The sequence below is a fragment of the Oncorhynchus mykiss genome, chromosome 8 (assembly GCF_013265735.2).
Source record: "Oncorhynchus mykiss isolate Arlee chromosome 8, USDA_OmykA_1.1, whole genome shotgun sequence".
Lineage (NCBI taxonomy): Eukaryota > Metazoa > Chordata > Actinopteri > Salmoniformes > Salmonidae > Oncorhynchus > Oncorhynchus mykiss.
The window spans coordinates 56,487,054-56,501,285 of record NC_048572.1 but is presented as its reverse complement, the minus strand read 5'-3'; the positions used below and the strand labels follow the sequence as shown (position 1 = coordinate 56,501,285).

Here is a 14,232-nt window from a genome sequence, read left to right as displayed (position 1 = left end):
AGATATCCATAAAAAGTGTTGTTTAAAGTTTGCCACAAGCCACCTGGGAGACACACCAAACATGTGGAAGAAGGTGCTCTGGTCAGATGAAACCAAAATTGAACTTTTTGGCAACAATGCAAAACGTTATGTTTGGCGTAAGAGCAACACAGCTGAACACACCATCCCCACTGTCAAACATGGTGGTGGCAGCATCATGGTTTGGGCCTGCTTTTCTTCAGCAGGGACAGGGAAGATGGTTAAAATTGATGGGAAGATGGATGGAGCCAAATACAGGACCATTCTGGAAGAAAACCTGATGGAGTCTGCAAAAGACCTGAGACTGGGACGGAGATTTGTCTTCCAACAAGACAATGATCCAAAACATAAAGCAAAATCTACAATGGAATGGTTCAAAAATAAACATATCCAGGTGTTAGAATGGCCAAGTCAAAGTCCAGACCTGCATTCAATCGAGAATCTGTGGAAAGAACTGAAAACTGCTGTTCACAAATGCTCTCCATCCAACCTCACTGAGCTCGAGCTGTTTTGCAAGGAGGAATGGGAAAAAATGTCAGTCTCTCGATGTGCAAAACTGATAGACATACCCCAAGCGACTTACAGCTGTAATCGCAGCAAAATGTGGTGCTACAAAGTATCAACTTAAGGGGGCTGAATAATTTTGCACGCCCAATCTTTCAGTTTTTGATTTGTTAAAAAAGTTTGAAATATCCAATAAATGTCGTTCCACTTCATGATTGTGTCCCACTTGTTGTTGATTCTTCACAAAAAAATACAGTTTTATATCTTTATGTTTGAAGCCTGAAATGTGGCAAAAGGTCGCAAAGTTCAAGGGGGCCGAATACTTTCGCAAGGCACTGTATAATCTGTTGTGGGTAATTTGGTTGGTGCTTATATTTGTCTTATTTCACACATGTACAAGTGTGTATTAATACACATGTTTGAATTAGAAATGTTCACACACCCTCAGAGAGTGGGGTCACAGCCAGGATCTGCCATTATCAACAGCGACCCTAGAGCAATTAGGGTTAAGTGCACAGGAATTTGGTGGCATCTTAATTGGGGAGAACGGGCTCGTGGAAATGACTGGAGTGGAATGGTATCAAGCACATGGTTTCCATTCCGGACATTATTATGAGCCGTTCTCCCCTCAGCAGCCTCCTTTGGTTAAGTGCCATGCTCTAGGGCACATCGACATTGACTTTTCACCTCGTTGGCTTGGGGATTTGAACTAGCGACCTTTCGGTTATGGGCCCAATACTCTAACCGCTAGGCTACCTGTCGCATTTTAGTCCCATTAAGTGCATTTTAGTCCCACAACAAGCTCTTAGAACCCAGAATGTATGACAATTCATTATAAATACAGTTATGATTGAATGCTATCAATAATAAAGACATTGGTCTGACCTTTGACCCGGATGTCACTGTATCTCTGGAAGTGGTGATAGGCAGCCTTCCAGGGGTTCCTGTAGTGGCGGAGGAGCGTGACCGGGGGGCGAGCACGGGTGGGGACATAACGCACCCCTTCCTCATCTGCAGGGAAGAGAAACGTACAGTGGTCACTTATACAAGGTCAAATATAGGGAAATTAGCCTACCGTAACTGCAGCAAACTTACCCTTAACCTGGACAAGTGAATCATGAATAAAGAGGTTGAGTATCTACTTTCTCCTACCTATGTACTCCTTGAGGGGCGACTTGCGTTTCTCGGCCCTCATGCTGAGGGGTCTGGCTAGGACCTTCTCCTCGTCCGTGCTGTTGGTCTCCATCATCTCGCTCTCTTCCGTGGAGATGACATGCTGCTGCTTCCGGGGCTTCTTCCTGGGTGAGGCCCCGGGGGTCACATCCCCACTGGGCATCATAGACAACAAGGGGGTACCACAATGGGGCATGGGGGGACCTGGAGGGCGAGGAGAGAGAGGAAGAACTAGGAGATCAATAGCCCAGGGCCCGTATTCACGAAGTGTGTCAGAGTAGGAATGCTGATCAGCCCCCACTCCCTCCCCACTCCCTTGATTTAAAAGGAAAACTGATCATAGATCAGCTGCAATAGGACACCAATAAAATAAAAAGTTTACAACATTATTGGTTTTGGTGGTGGCAAATACATTTTTTCAATTCAAATGTACCTGGTTTGGAGGTATCCATGGCCTCCACCTCCTGCTTTATCTTGATCTCAGGGAGGGTGGAGCTTATTCCACATGCCGCCGTGCTACTGGCCGCTGACTGGGTAGGCGGAACAACCACGTTGGCCATAGACAAGATTGGTGGAGTGATGGCGGACAGGGCGGGGCCAGGCTGTGAGTGTGGGGGTGCTGACACTGAGAGGAGCGTCTGGATTGGCTGAGAGGGTTGCTGGTGGGGCGGGGCTCCGGGATGCTGCTGGTGTTCATTGGTCTGATGGCTGGGCAGAGCCTCCATGGATGATGACATCACCGCGGGAGCCAGGGACACGTGGAGATCAGGCTTGTGTTTCACACTGGGAGGTCAGAGAAAAGATCATCAACCACCTAATCATTTGAAAGTACATTTTCAACTACAAGAGGATTCCATCGTGTGTACACAGCATAGTCTTTGATCAGGGCCTACTAACAATGTGCAGTGCTACGTCTTACCCTGCTGGGCGTGGAAACCCTGATGCATGCCTGATTCCTCCGTCTATCCTGGGGCTGTTGGCCTCTGGGATCAGGTTCTTCCTCACTGCAGAGCTTTATAGGGAAAACAGACACCGGTTAGTGTTGGGATAGAAGAAAAGCCTACTCAAAACGGTAGCTGCTCATGACTAGGGCTGTGGTGGTCACGAAATCGTCAGCCGGTGATTGTCAAGCAAATAACGGTCAGTCTCACAGTAATTGACTGGTAATTAACATAAACACATTTAGCATCTTGTGGCTTCCACATATAGCCTACAAGCCACTGATGCAGACCTTTGGAACATCTACATTTTCACAATAAATCTTTAGACAGATCTAAAGAAACATGATATGAAGAAAATGTAGTCTATTTCAGAAGAACAGAATCGCACTCAGATGTCCTTATGTTAGGTCCTGATCTGGTTATGCCATTTGGCAGTGGGCTACACTAGTTCACTTAGCAGACAAGATTTGCTTCGAATTCCGTGGTATTATTTTATAGTATGAAGAATATATTGAACAAATCTCCAAACGATGAGGGAGAGCCCACATGTGGCTATTCTGTGTTGATTGGTTAACAAAGAAATAGGTATTCCAAATGCTTATTGAGTTATTCATGCAACTTTAGTTGTTCTTCAAACTCTGGGCTACATGTTTTGGATTTAATACATTGTAAGGCAGCAAGATGCGACTAACGATGATTTGAAAAAAGCTGCTTGAAAAAGGCATGAGCTCTGCTTTGTTATTTGTCCAGGGTGTACACACTTCGTCTGTCTCTCATTCACAATTTGACAAGCCCTTGACAATGCCTGGACTTTCCCGGTGGCATCCCCTTTGTGTGGCCATAATGCATCGTAAAAGAAATCCATGCCCTTTGCAGCCCTTCTCTCTGAGTGCTGTCTGCTCCGAAGCACTACTCACTCACACGGCTTGTCATCACCGGATCTGGTCTTTCTCACAGGCTACAAGTGGAGACAGACACATCGGGGATGCAGTTGCACCCATCCTTATCCAATTCTGAGGTGCATATGGAAGATATTGGAAGTACTGTCCGCATTTACTTTTTGTCAGCCAACAAGATGATTAGGCTTAACGAACAGCAAAATCATTAGCCTATGTCAATCTACTATCCCCCATAGCATACAAGTTGACCTATTATATTCTGTGAGAGAAATAAACATTCTGGGACAGTTGTGGGATGCGATAGATCCCAAATTAATACAACCACTAGCATCAAAAAAACTTTTAACTTAACATTTTTATAAACTATTAGACTATTTCTTCACATTATAAGCGCAACAATGTGCACACTGCAATAGGCTATAAGTGCAAATGTTCCATTAGGGAAAACACCATTATCAAAACTGACCACAAAGGCGATTATGCATGTAATGCTTATATTATTAAAAAAAAGGTGCATTTTTATGGTGAAAACGTTCTTCCCCAAACTTGAAACTCATACACTGCTTTATGTATGCCAGTTAAGCTCTACACCCCTTGTTAAACGGATTAATGTGCTTCATTTGAAATGTGCTTAGTTATATGGCCACTTTAGTTGTGATACAAACCTTACTAAAACATATGGGCTAAGCTACATGAGGTGTGTGACAATGATTCGAAAAACAAAAAAACACTTATTAAGCTGGGCATCATTCACAAGTGATAAGCTAATATTGTCACTAGAGGTCAACCGATTATGATTTTTCAACGCTGATACCGATTATTGGAGGACCAAAAAAAAGCCGATGCCGATTAATCTGCCGATTTTTAAAACTTATTTGTAATAATGACAATTACAACAATACTCAATGAACACTTATTTTAAATTAATATAATACATCAATAAAATCAATTTAGCCTCAAGTAAATCATGAAACATGTTCAATTTGGTTTAAATAATGTAAAAACAAAGTGTTGGAGAAGAAAGTGAAAGTGCAATATGTGCCATGTAAGAAAGCTAACGTTTAAGTTCCTTGCTCAGAACATGAGAACATATGAAAGCTGGTGGTTCCTTTTAACATGAGTCTTCAATATTCCCAGGTAAGAAGTTTTAGGTTGTAGTTATTATAGGACTATTTCTCTCTATACTATTTGTATTTCATTAACGTTTGACTATTGGATGTTCTTATAGGCACTATAGTATTGCCAGTGTAACAGTATAGCTTCCGTCCCTCTCCTCGCTCCTACCTGGGCTCGAACCAGGAACACATCGACAATTGAAAATAAGAATGTGTTCTTAACTGACTTGCCTAGTTAAATAAAGTGTAAAAAAACACAAAAAAAACAAACAAATTCAGCCAAATCGGTGTCCACAAATACCGATTTCCGATTGTTATGAAAACTTCAAATTCTAAATATAAAATAGGTGTGAAATTTGTTTTGACTTAGAATGGAGCATTATCATGCACCTGTAACGGAACCGGGGCAGCGGGAAAAAAATACATGTCAATCTTGCACTTAAATAGCGAATTACGCTTTTCCTGTGTTTCTTTTTCATGCCTGCCAGGTAGGCTATACTCCTATTGTAAAGACAAGCAATGTGCTTAATATTAGGAAAGTTGAGAAACAAATATAGTAGGCCTAGCCTATAGAAAGCTGATGGAATCCTCCTTGTTTTAATAGAGGCCATCACTCGGTTTTCTCACACAATTGCATAGCCTACAGAAATGTGCAACATAAGCCCATGGGTTCTCATGAAGTGTTTGATTAGATTTTTGAATACATTTGCATTGATGTCAGAGTGATTAGAGAGACAATATAGTGCCGAGTACCAGGCAGTTAGCAAGTTTGGTAGGCTAATAATGACCATCAGCAGCATCAGAGCTTGGAGAAGCATAATTGCCGTGACTAAACGGTCACGTGGAATATGACTGCCTTCATGTCTCGTGACCGCCGGTGTGGAGGTAATACGGTCACCGTAACAGCCCTACTCATGCCAAGAGTTGGTGACCACGACTGCTCTAGTAAGGAAAGGAAAACCGTGAGGGGTTTTCTAAACTCACCCCTCGTTGGCAGGCTTCTTACGTAGGATGCTAGGTCGGGGAGAGGACACCAGGGTGGGGGCACCAGGCCCAGTGTTTTGAGGGTGTGTCTGACCCACAGAGGTGGGAGGCTGGCTGCCGCCGAACGTCTGGCCGATGGGGTTGGTTACCAGAGTGGTGCCGTCTGCTAACACAACTGAGAAGACAGAGCAACGCTGTTAGAATAGTTGTTTTGAATAGTTGTCTGAAAAGAATAGCTGCTAGGAAAACAAGTTTTACTGTGATTCATATCGCCAATAAATAACATTAAAATTAAAAGTACCGAAACAGATGAATAAAGGGGTGAAAATACTTGACTGGAGAAAATGCATAGAATGATTCTTATTCATAATATGTTTCAGACCTGACACAAACTCATTTAAAAACTTACAACGAAACTTAAACTGCTTCGTTCACCAACTCACTAGAGGTCTTGTTCTCATTGGCTGGCTGTTGTGGGTTGATGGGTGCCGGTTGGATGTTTTGTGCGGTGATCTGACCGGTGGCGGCGTGCAAGCCCTGGGCGCTGATGGTGGTTGGCTGGATGCCCTGCGTGGCCATGCCGGCAGGCTGGATGTTCTGCGTGTTGATCTGAGCGATGCGGTCCACCGTCATCAGCTGCATGGGGTTGAGGTGCACCGCCGACGCCACGCCCACACTCGTCTGGGTCTGCATGGCCGTGCCGCTGGGGGCCTGAGGGGTTACTGTGGGGTCGACGGGTTGGGTTTGGATTTGACACACAGGATGAGAGATATATATCTGGTATTATAGATGTAGATTAGACTAGTGTATTATTATGTTGAACATGGTTTAGAAAGTCAGAACTAATTAAAAATGTAATTGATTAACAAAATGATCAATAATCCTTATTAAAGTGAGTGTTCAGAAGTTAACAATCTGAGTATTATCTGACTGGTTGAGAGTCACAAAAGAGCCAGATGTAGCATGTTGTTAAGAAGGAGAGGTGAATTGTACCTGGGTACTGTCGGATGGTGGACACAGAGCTGGTGATGGGGGTGTAGGTGTGTGTCAGGGGGAACGGTGAAGAAGGGTAGGTAGGCAGGAAGTACTGGAACTGCACTGGCACCGATTGCCTGTGGGGGAACGTGCATATCAAATGAATGAAATAAAACAACCATATCAAAAGCTTTCAACTAACCGTGTTTTAATGCTCTATCCTCTGGATCAAATAATCATCTTGTTGATGACTGTATTATCATCAACCCAAAATAAAAATGAATCAATCAGCCCTCGTCTCTAACCTGTTGTCATTGCGGGCCTCCATGGTGATGGGGTTGGGGGAGGAGCGGTGACCAGAGATGGGGATCAGGTTTCCCCTCTCTCCGGGGTACTCCGGCTGGATCCTGGGCGAGGTGTGGGCTATCGGCTGGGGAACCACTTTAGCTGAACAGGGTGGAGGTGGAATGGTGTACAATCAGCTGGGTGAAATGTTCATTTTACAACATACAATCACCCTGTAGAGACTACTTCTATTACTTCAAAGCAAGCTACAACATTACAGAATCTGGCGCAATGCATTCAACCGTTGACAACCGGAAGTGTCACTGTTTTTAATAGCCACTCTACTCCTATGAATGAACATTCCATGAACTGTGGAGTAGGTTACTCCAGAGAGTGGCTTGGTGCCTTTGCACTCCAACATTAATGATTTAGAAACTTACCCACGGGGATGTTGGACGTGGTGACTGCTGTAGCGTGGGAGGAATGAGAAGTCATCGTCATGGTGACGATGTTACTGTTGGTCATTTGGGGGTGGGGTCCGGAGCCTGGGTGAGGTATGATAATGTGGTTATTACAACATTAAAGCAGAATAAAAGGAAACAGTCAGTCTTGACAGTGTCATTATGATGCGGGAATGGAAATAGATTAGTTAGACCTACACTACAGGTCAAAGGTTTTAGAACACCTACTCATTCAAGGGTTTTTCTTTATTTTTTACTATTTTCTACATTGTAGAATAATAGTGAAGACATCAAAACTATGAAATAACATATGGAATCATGTAGTAACCAAAAATGTGTTAAACAAATCCAAATATATTTGAGATTCTACAAATAGTCACCATTTATTTGCCTTGATGAAAGCTTTGCACACTCCTCTGCAGCAGAGGCAACTCTGGGTCTTCCATTCTCGTGGCAGTCCTCTGAGAGCCAGTTTCATCATAGCGCCTGATGGTTTTTGCAACTGCACTTGAAGAAACCTTAAAAGTCCCTTTCATGTTCCCTATTGACTGACCTTCGTGTTTTAAAGTAATGATGGACTGTCGTTTCTCTTTGCTTATTTGAGTTGTTCTTGCGATAATATGGACTTGGTCTTTTACCAAATAGGGCTATCTTCTGTATACCCCCTACCTTGTCACAATACAACTGATTGCCTCAAACGCCTTAAGAAAAGAAATTCCACAAATGTACTTTTGATAAGGCTTGATGAAGCTGGTTGAGAGAATGCCAAGAGTGTGCAAAGCTGTCATCAAGGTTATTTGTGTGGCTACTTTGAAGAATCTCAAATATAAAATACAATTTGATTTGTTTAACACTTTTTTGATTACTAGATTATTCCATGTGTGATATTTCATAGTTTTGATATCGTCACGATTATTCTACAATGTAGAAAATAGTAAAAATAAAAACCCTTGAATGAGTAGATGTTCTAAAACTTTGGACAAGTAGTGTATCTCTATCACAACAACAGCATCACCTGTAGTGCTAGGCGATGGAGCAGTATTGGTGGCTAATATGGGGGCAACAGTTGCAGCAGCAACAGGAGTCACATTGCTGAATATGGGCTTCTGTGCCATGGTGTGGGGCAGCTGGGGTTTCTGACCCCCAATGGCAGGGTGGGAGGGCAGGGTGATGCGTGTGGGGTTGTCCCGAGATGGGGGTTGACGCTGAATGCTCAGAGTGGCTGAAGGCGGGTGGATATTTAGTCCTGGACGCCTGAGTGAAGAGAACAAAGGGATAGTCAACACTGGTTTTACGTACACTTGTAATAGCTGGAATAGTAAAATTAACTATATAGATACATTTACAAAATACGGTAAAGAATGATTAACGCTTTCAGCATGTCATACTGTGTTTATTTTCCTTACCCATGAACCATCTCTGCGGAGTGCGTGGCTGAGCTAACCACTGGGGACTGAGGCCTGGTGGCCGTTAATGGGGCAACCACCGTGGGCATCACAGCTGTGGACGTTGTGACTACAGGGCGGGACTGGATGGGCTGGTGGATGATGTGCTGGACAGTAGGTGGGCCAGTGCCACCACCGGGGCCAGTAGCAGGTCTCAGTACTGTGGGTCCTTTGGAACTGGACATCACAGCAGCTGCAGCAGCTCCTGGAAACACACATGAACAACAGATATCCATGTCTGTTCTTAGGATGGTTCTGCTGAGGACCTACAGTGGGTTCAAATATGAACAAACCACTATGGTGAATTATTTTGGGGTCAAGGTAAGTACCGTGACTATTTTCAGAATGATAAAAGTTTATGTTAGCTATGCTATTATCCTGTCTCGGGGACTGACTGACCTCTGGGTAGATGGGAGGTGAAGGTGTGCTGGGGGGCTCCAGGGGAGCCGAGCTGCAGGGGCGGTGCATGGCTGCGAATGATCTGCACATTGGTCGTCATCAGGTGATGGTGCAGGTTACTGGGTTTGCCCTGGAAACGCCACGCCCATGGACACAAAGCATTATAGATTTGGAACCACATTTTTCATCATGTCATCACATTGGGTAGACCTCAATAGGGTATATTATTGCTGGGGTATATTACAACTACAAACAACAATCTTTACCTGTTGGCCACTGATAGTTGCTACAGGGATGCCAGCGGTCTGAGGCACGGTGCTCTCCATGGTTGCAGTGACGTGGCTTGGCACCTTAGGTGGCAGGGTGATGTGACCCTGGGTGTTGGCTGGTGCTGGGGCGATCACTCGACCGGCCATGGGCGACTTCAGAGCTGGCTGGAGAGATGAGAGAGGACGAGATAAAGTAGACGAGTCAGCTCAAGACAGCGGGAGAGAGGTCTAATGCAGCAGACAAAGCTCCCTCATCCATACCTTCATGGGTCCTTCAGTGAATGCCAGAGGCAGGCCCTGGGGGATGTGTGGAGGAGGGGCTGACACTGTGACAGGCATGCCCTGCTGGAGTGACAGGTGACCTGCTGGAGTGGGGTGACCCTGGGGGGGTCCATGGACCTGAGCTTGGGGGTAAGGCCGGACCACCACTGTCTCCTGCTTGTCGTCCCTGAAGGTTGATGCTCCACCACCACTGTTGGGGTGGTCACGAGGACCGTGGTCTGGGTGAGGGTCACGGTTCCTATCGTCTGCCCCTCCTGTGGTACAAAGAGTTGGAGTACTTATTTTTATGAAGAAGACTTGCGTGGTGGGAAAAGTACCCAATTATAATTTTTGAGTAAAGAGTAAAAATAACTTACTAGAAAATGACTCAAGTAAAAGTGAAAGACACCTTGTGAAATACTATTTCAGTAAAAGTCAAAAAGTATTTGGTTTTTAAATATACTTAAGTATCAAACGTAAAAAATAATTTACATTTCCTTACATTAAGCAAACTAGAAGGCACCATTTTCTTGTTTTTGTTTATTTACGGATAGCCAGGACCACACCCCCAACACTCAGACATAATTTACAAACAGAGTATGTGTTTAGTGAGTCCACCAGATCAGAGGCAGTAGGGATGTTCTCTTGATTAGTCTGTAACTTAGACCATTTTCCTGTCCTGCTAACCATTCAATAAGTAACTAGTACTTTTGGGTGTCAGGGAAAATGCATGGAGTAAAAAGTACATTATTTTATTTAGGAATGTAGTGAAGTAAAAGTTATCTAAAAAGATAAATACTAAAGTAAAGTACATATACCCGCCAAAACAACTTTAGTAATATATACACTACTGTTCAAAAGTTTGGGGTCATTTAGAAATGTTCTTGTTTTTGAAAGAAAAGCACATTTGTTGTCCATTAAAATAGCATCAAATTAGTGTGTAGACATTGTTAACGATGTAAATGACTATTGTAGCTGGAAACGGCTGATTTAATGGAATATCTACATAGGCCCATTATCAGCAACTATCACTAGTGTGTTCCAATGGCATGTTGTGTTAGCTAATACAAGTTTATACTTTTAAAAGGCCAATTGATCGTTAGAAAACCCTTTTGCAATTATGTTAGCACAGCTGAAAACTGTTCTGATTCTTCTATTCTGGTTAGAGACAGTTTGCGCTGTCCTGTGAAGGGAGTAGTACACAGCATTGTAGAAGATCTTCAGTTTCTTGGCAATTTCTCACATGGAATAGCCTTCATTTCTCAGAACAAGAATAGACTGACGAGTTTCAGAAGAAAGTCCTTTGTTTCTGGCCATTTTGAGCCTGTAATCGAACCCACAAATGCTGATGCTCCAGATACTGAACTAATTTAAAGGCGGCCAGTTTTATTGCTTCTTTAAAATCAGAACAGTTTTCAGCTGTGCTAACATAATTGCAAAAGGGTTTTCTAATGATCAATTAGCCTTTTAAAACAATAAACTGACCAATGATTTCATACACTGACTGACTAGTGCAAATAGACGTGAAAGCTGTGATGCAAAGTGAGTTCTGCTGTGGGTTAGCAGGCTCCATGTTACCTGCCGTGTTTGGTTGACTACCAGACAGCAATGCAGTGTTTCCTCCAGGAGTCTGGTTTGGTCCCATACCAGGAGGTATTCCCGGCCGTGGATATTGTTGAGAACTCATCTTCTGACACACTTGATAGCTTATGCAAGGAAGAGAGCAACATTAAACCTGACAGGTATGTAGATACAAGTTTACACAGATGAATGTTGCCAACATCTAAGCAGGTATTTTCTCTAAACCGTATAACCGGGCGATCATCAACTTGATTCTGACACGTGACGATTTTTACTTGAGTGGATGGTCATGGAGCCGGAACATAATGACAAATAATATGTCAACTGTAAATTGGCTGCAAGACATCCAAACAAATATTTGAATTTATGTGAAACATCACAGCACAGTTGAAAGAAAAATGCCACATTGAAATCACAAGAGGGCGGTTTGCAGAGAAGGGTGGGATGAACTAAGAGTAGCTGAGGAGTGGATTTAAAAGATCATTTTCTATAATAGTTATGACCAATGTTCCCTCATTTTTGGGGGGCACCGCGGAGCACAAACTTGGACATTGCTAAAATTTGGTAAAACTTCTGGCGCACGTTTACTGTGAACACAGAGGCTGTACCTGCTTTAAGTTACAGTTTTAACAGTGGTCAAGTAGGCTATTTTATCATAACTTAGGCCTACCAGAGTGGCCTATCATCAAAAACAATGGAGAAGATGCCTTGCTGACGAGAACGGTGGTAGGCTTGATCACCGATAACGATGAGACAGCCCATAGGGAGGTGGTCAGAGACCTGGCGGTGTGTGCCAGGACAACAACGTAAGCAAGACAAAAGGAGATTACCGTGGACTACAGGAAAAGGAGGGTCGAACACTTCCCCCATTCACATCGAGTCGAACACTTCCCCCATTCACATCGATAGGGCTATAATGGAGCGTGTCTAGTTTCAAGTTCCTTGGTGTCCACATCACCAACAAACTATCATGGTCCAAACACACCAAGAAAGTTGTGCAGAGGGCACGACAACACCTATTCCCCCTCAAGAGACTGAAAAGATTTGGCATGGGTCCCCAGATCCTCAAAAAGTTCTACAGCTGCACCATTGAGAGCATCCTGACCGGTTGCACTAGAGGGTATAGCGTACGGCCAAGTACATCACCAGGGCCAAGCTTCCTGCCATCCAGGACCTATTTACTAGGCAGTGTCAGAGGAAGGCCCAAAAAATCCTCAAAGACTTCAGTCACCCAAGTCATAGACTGTTCTCTCTGCTACCGCACGGCAAGCGGTACTAGAGCGCCAAGTCTAGGTCCAAAAGGCTCCTTAATAGCTTCTACCCACAAGCCACAAGACTGCTGAACCATTAATTAAATGGCCACCCGGACTATTTGCATTGACACCCGCGCTTTGTTTTTACACTGCTGCTACTCGCTGTTTATTATCTTCACCCCTACCAACATGTAGAAATTACCTTGACTAACCTGTTTTAAAAATAAATAAATAAAAAAAAAGATATATATATAACCTTTATTTAACCAGGTAGGCTAGTTGAGAACAAGTATTGTGAATACTTTCTTAACACTTATTTTTCTCAAAACAGCATTGTTGGTTAATTGCTTGTAAGTAAGCATTTCACTGTAAGGTCTGCATCTGTTGTATTCAGCGCATTTGACAAATAACATTTGATTTGACTTTTGATAAGTACTATTCAGATGTAATGTATATCAAATTACTTTATTCTTGCTATGTAACTACTAGAATAATAAAAAAAATGCCATGTATGTAAAACTTGTGTAAAAATATAGGTAAGCTGTAAAAAATAAAGTCGATTTTTGTCCTCCGAATAGGGGGGGGGGGGGGTACAAATATTATTTTTTAAATATATAAAACATATTTGACTAAAACATAACATCAAAACTTATTTTTGCATACTCTCACGAACCTCTCTCCATTATGCGTGGAAATACAGATTTCCAAAATGTTAATCACTTGGAGCCGATTTGCTGGTGTGTATACAGTCTTATGTCCAACAATATAGAAATAAAAACGACATTTGTTTTATTCAGAAAACTTGGTGGGGTCAAATAAAATGTATTCGCTGGCCAAATTTGGAACCCTGTCGTACATGACATTGTCAATGATTTTTCTGCAAGTTGTAACCATTGCTAGCCACAAACAGCTGCTAACTTGAGTCGGGCCAAGGCTTGGCCATGAACACTCTGCAGTGGACTGGATCCGAGCCAAGGATAACATTGTCTACTCCCGAGTCCTTGACATGAGCTTGCTACAACTTCAATGCAGTAGCAATAACTAGCAAGCGACTGTAGCTGACATTACATCTAGCTAGCTAACTAACTAAGTTAGTCGGCTGGTCAGAGACTTGCTTGTTACTAGTTAACTGGTTGGTTAACGTTACTTCGATGTAACCTGTTTCTACCTAACCAAGTTGAAGACAGATGAACTAACATCTCCGGTTTAGCTGCTTTATATCAAGGAAACAACACAGGTGTGCGGGTACTTGACCGAAGTCGTAGTTAGCTATAGTTACCCTGCTAGTTTATTTTACTCCTGCTACGTTAGGTTAGTCCACAGCTGCTCGTTAGTAATATAGCTAGCTAGCTATTAATTGAAATCGCGCCCACACTAACTAAGGTTAGTTAGCTAACTGCTGCATTATTTATGTCAATGAACCGACGATAATCAAACATTTATATTAGTTAGATTCATCTGGAATGATTATCGGTAGTTACTAACAAACAGTACGATTATATTGAAATTGCAACAAGAACATACCTTGCTTGTGTGATCAGGAATCCCCATCCGTCTTTCTACTACGCGCGTGTCACACAAGCGGCACTATTTCAAAACTTCCGGTTTTCAGAGTTTGTTTAGCCACATTGCAAAAATAAAAGCCATATGAAAAATAATAATGAGGTTG

The 14,232-nt window shown here is 43.0% G+C and overlaps 1 protein-coding gene across 1 annotated transcript in view; it reads right to left on the bottom strand.

The window, feature by feature from the left end:
- The window catches only part of LOC110530188 (histone deacetylase complex subunit SAP130), a 22,255-nt gene extending 8,023 nt beyond the window's left edge, over positions 1–14,232 (bottom strand). The window contains exons 1-16 of the mRNA XM_021613056.2: positions 14,088–14,232; positions 11,308–11,435; positions 9,730–10,004; positions 9,466–9,633; positions 9,200–9,329; positions 8,762–9,005; positions 8,371–8,609; positions 7,335–7,439; positions 6,915–7,056; positions 6,628–6,746; positions 6,078–6,356; positions 5,635–5,809; positions 2,615–2,707; positions 2,129–2,478; positions 1,675–1,899; positions 1,408–1,533 (exon numbers count right to left, since the gene is read on the bottom strand). Coding sequence (XP_021468731.2) covers positions 1,408–1,533; positions 1,675–1,899; positions 2,129–2,478; positions 2,615–2,707; positions 5,635–5,809; positions 6,078–6,356; positions 6,628–6,746; positions 6,915–7,056; positions 7,335–7,439; positions 8,371–8,609; positions 8,762–9,005; positions 9,200–9,329; positions 9,466–9,633; positions 9,730–10,004; positions 11,308–11,416 — 2,779 coding nt within the window. The 5' untranslated portion in view covers positions 11,417–11,435; positions 14,088–14,232. The remainder of the gene's footprint in view (positions 1–1,407; positions 1,534–1,674; positions 1,900–2,128; positions 2,479–2,614; positions 2,708–5,634; positions 5,810–6,077; positions 6,357–6,627; positions 6,747–6,914; positions 7,057–7,334; positions 7,440–8,370; positions 8,610–8,761; positions 9,006–9,199; positions 9,330–9,465; positions 9,634–9,729; positions 10,005–11,307; positions 11,436–14,087) is intronic.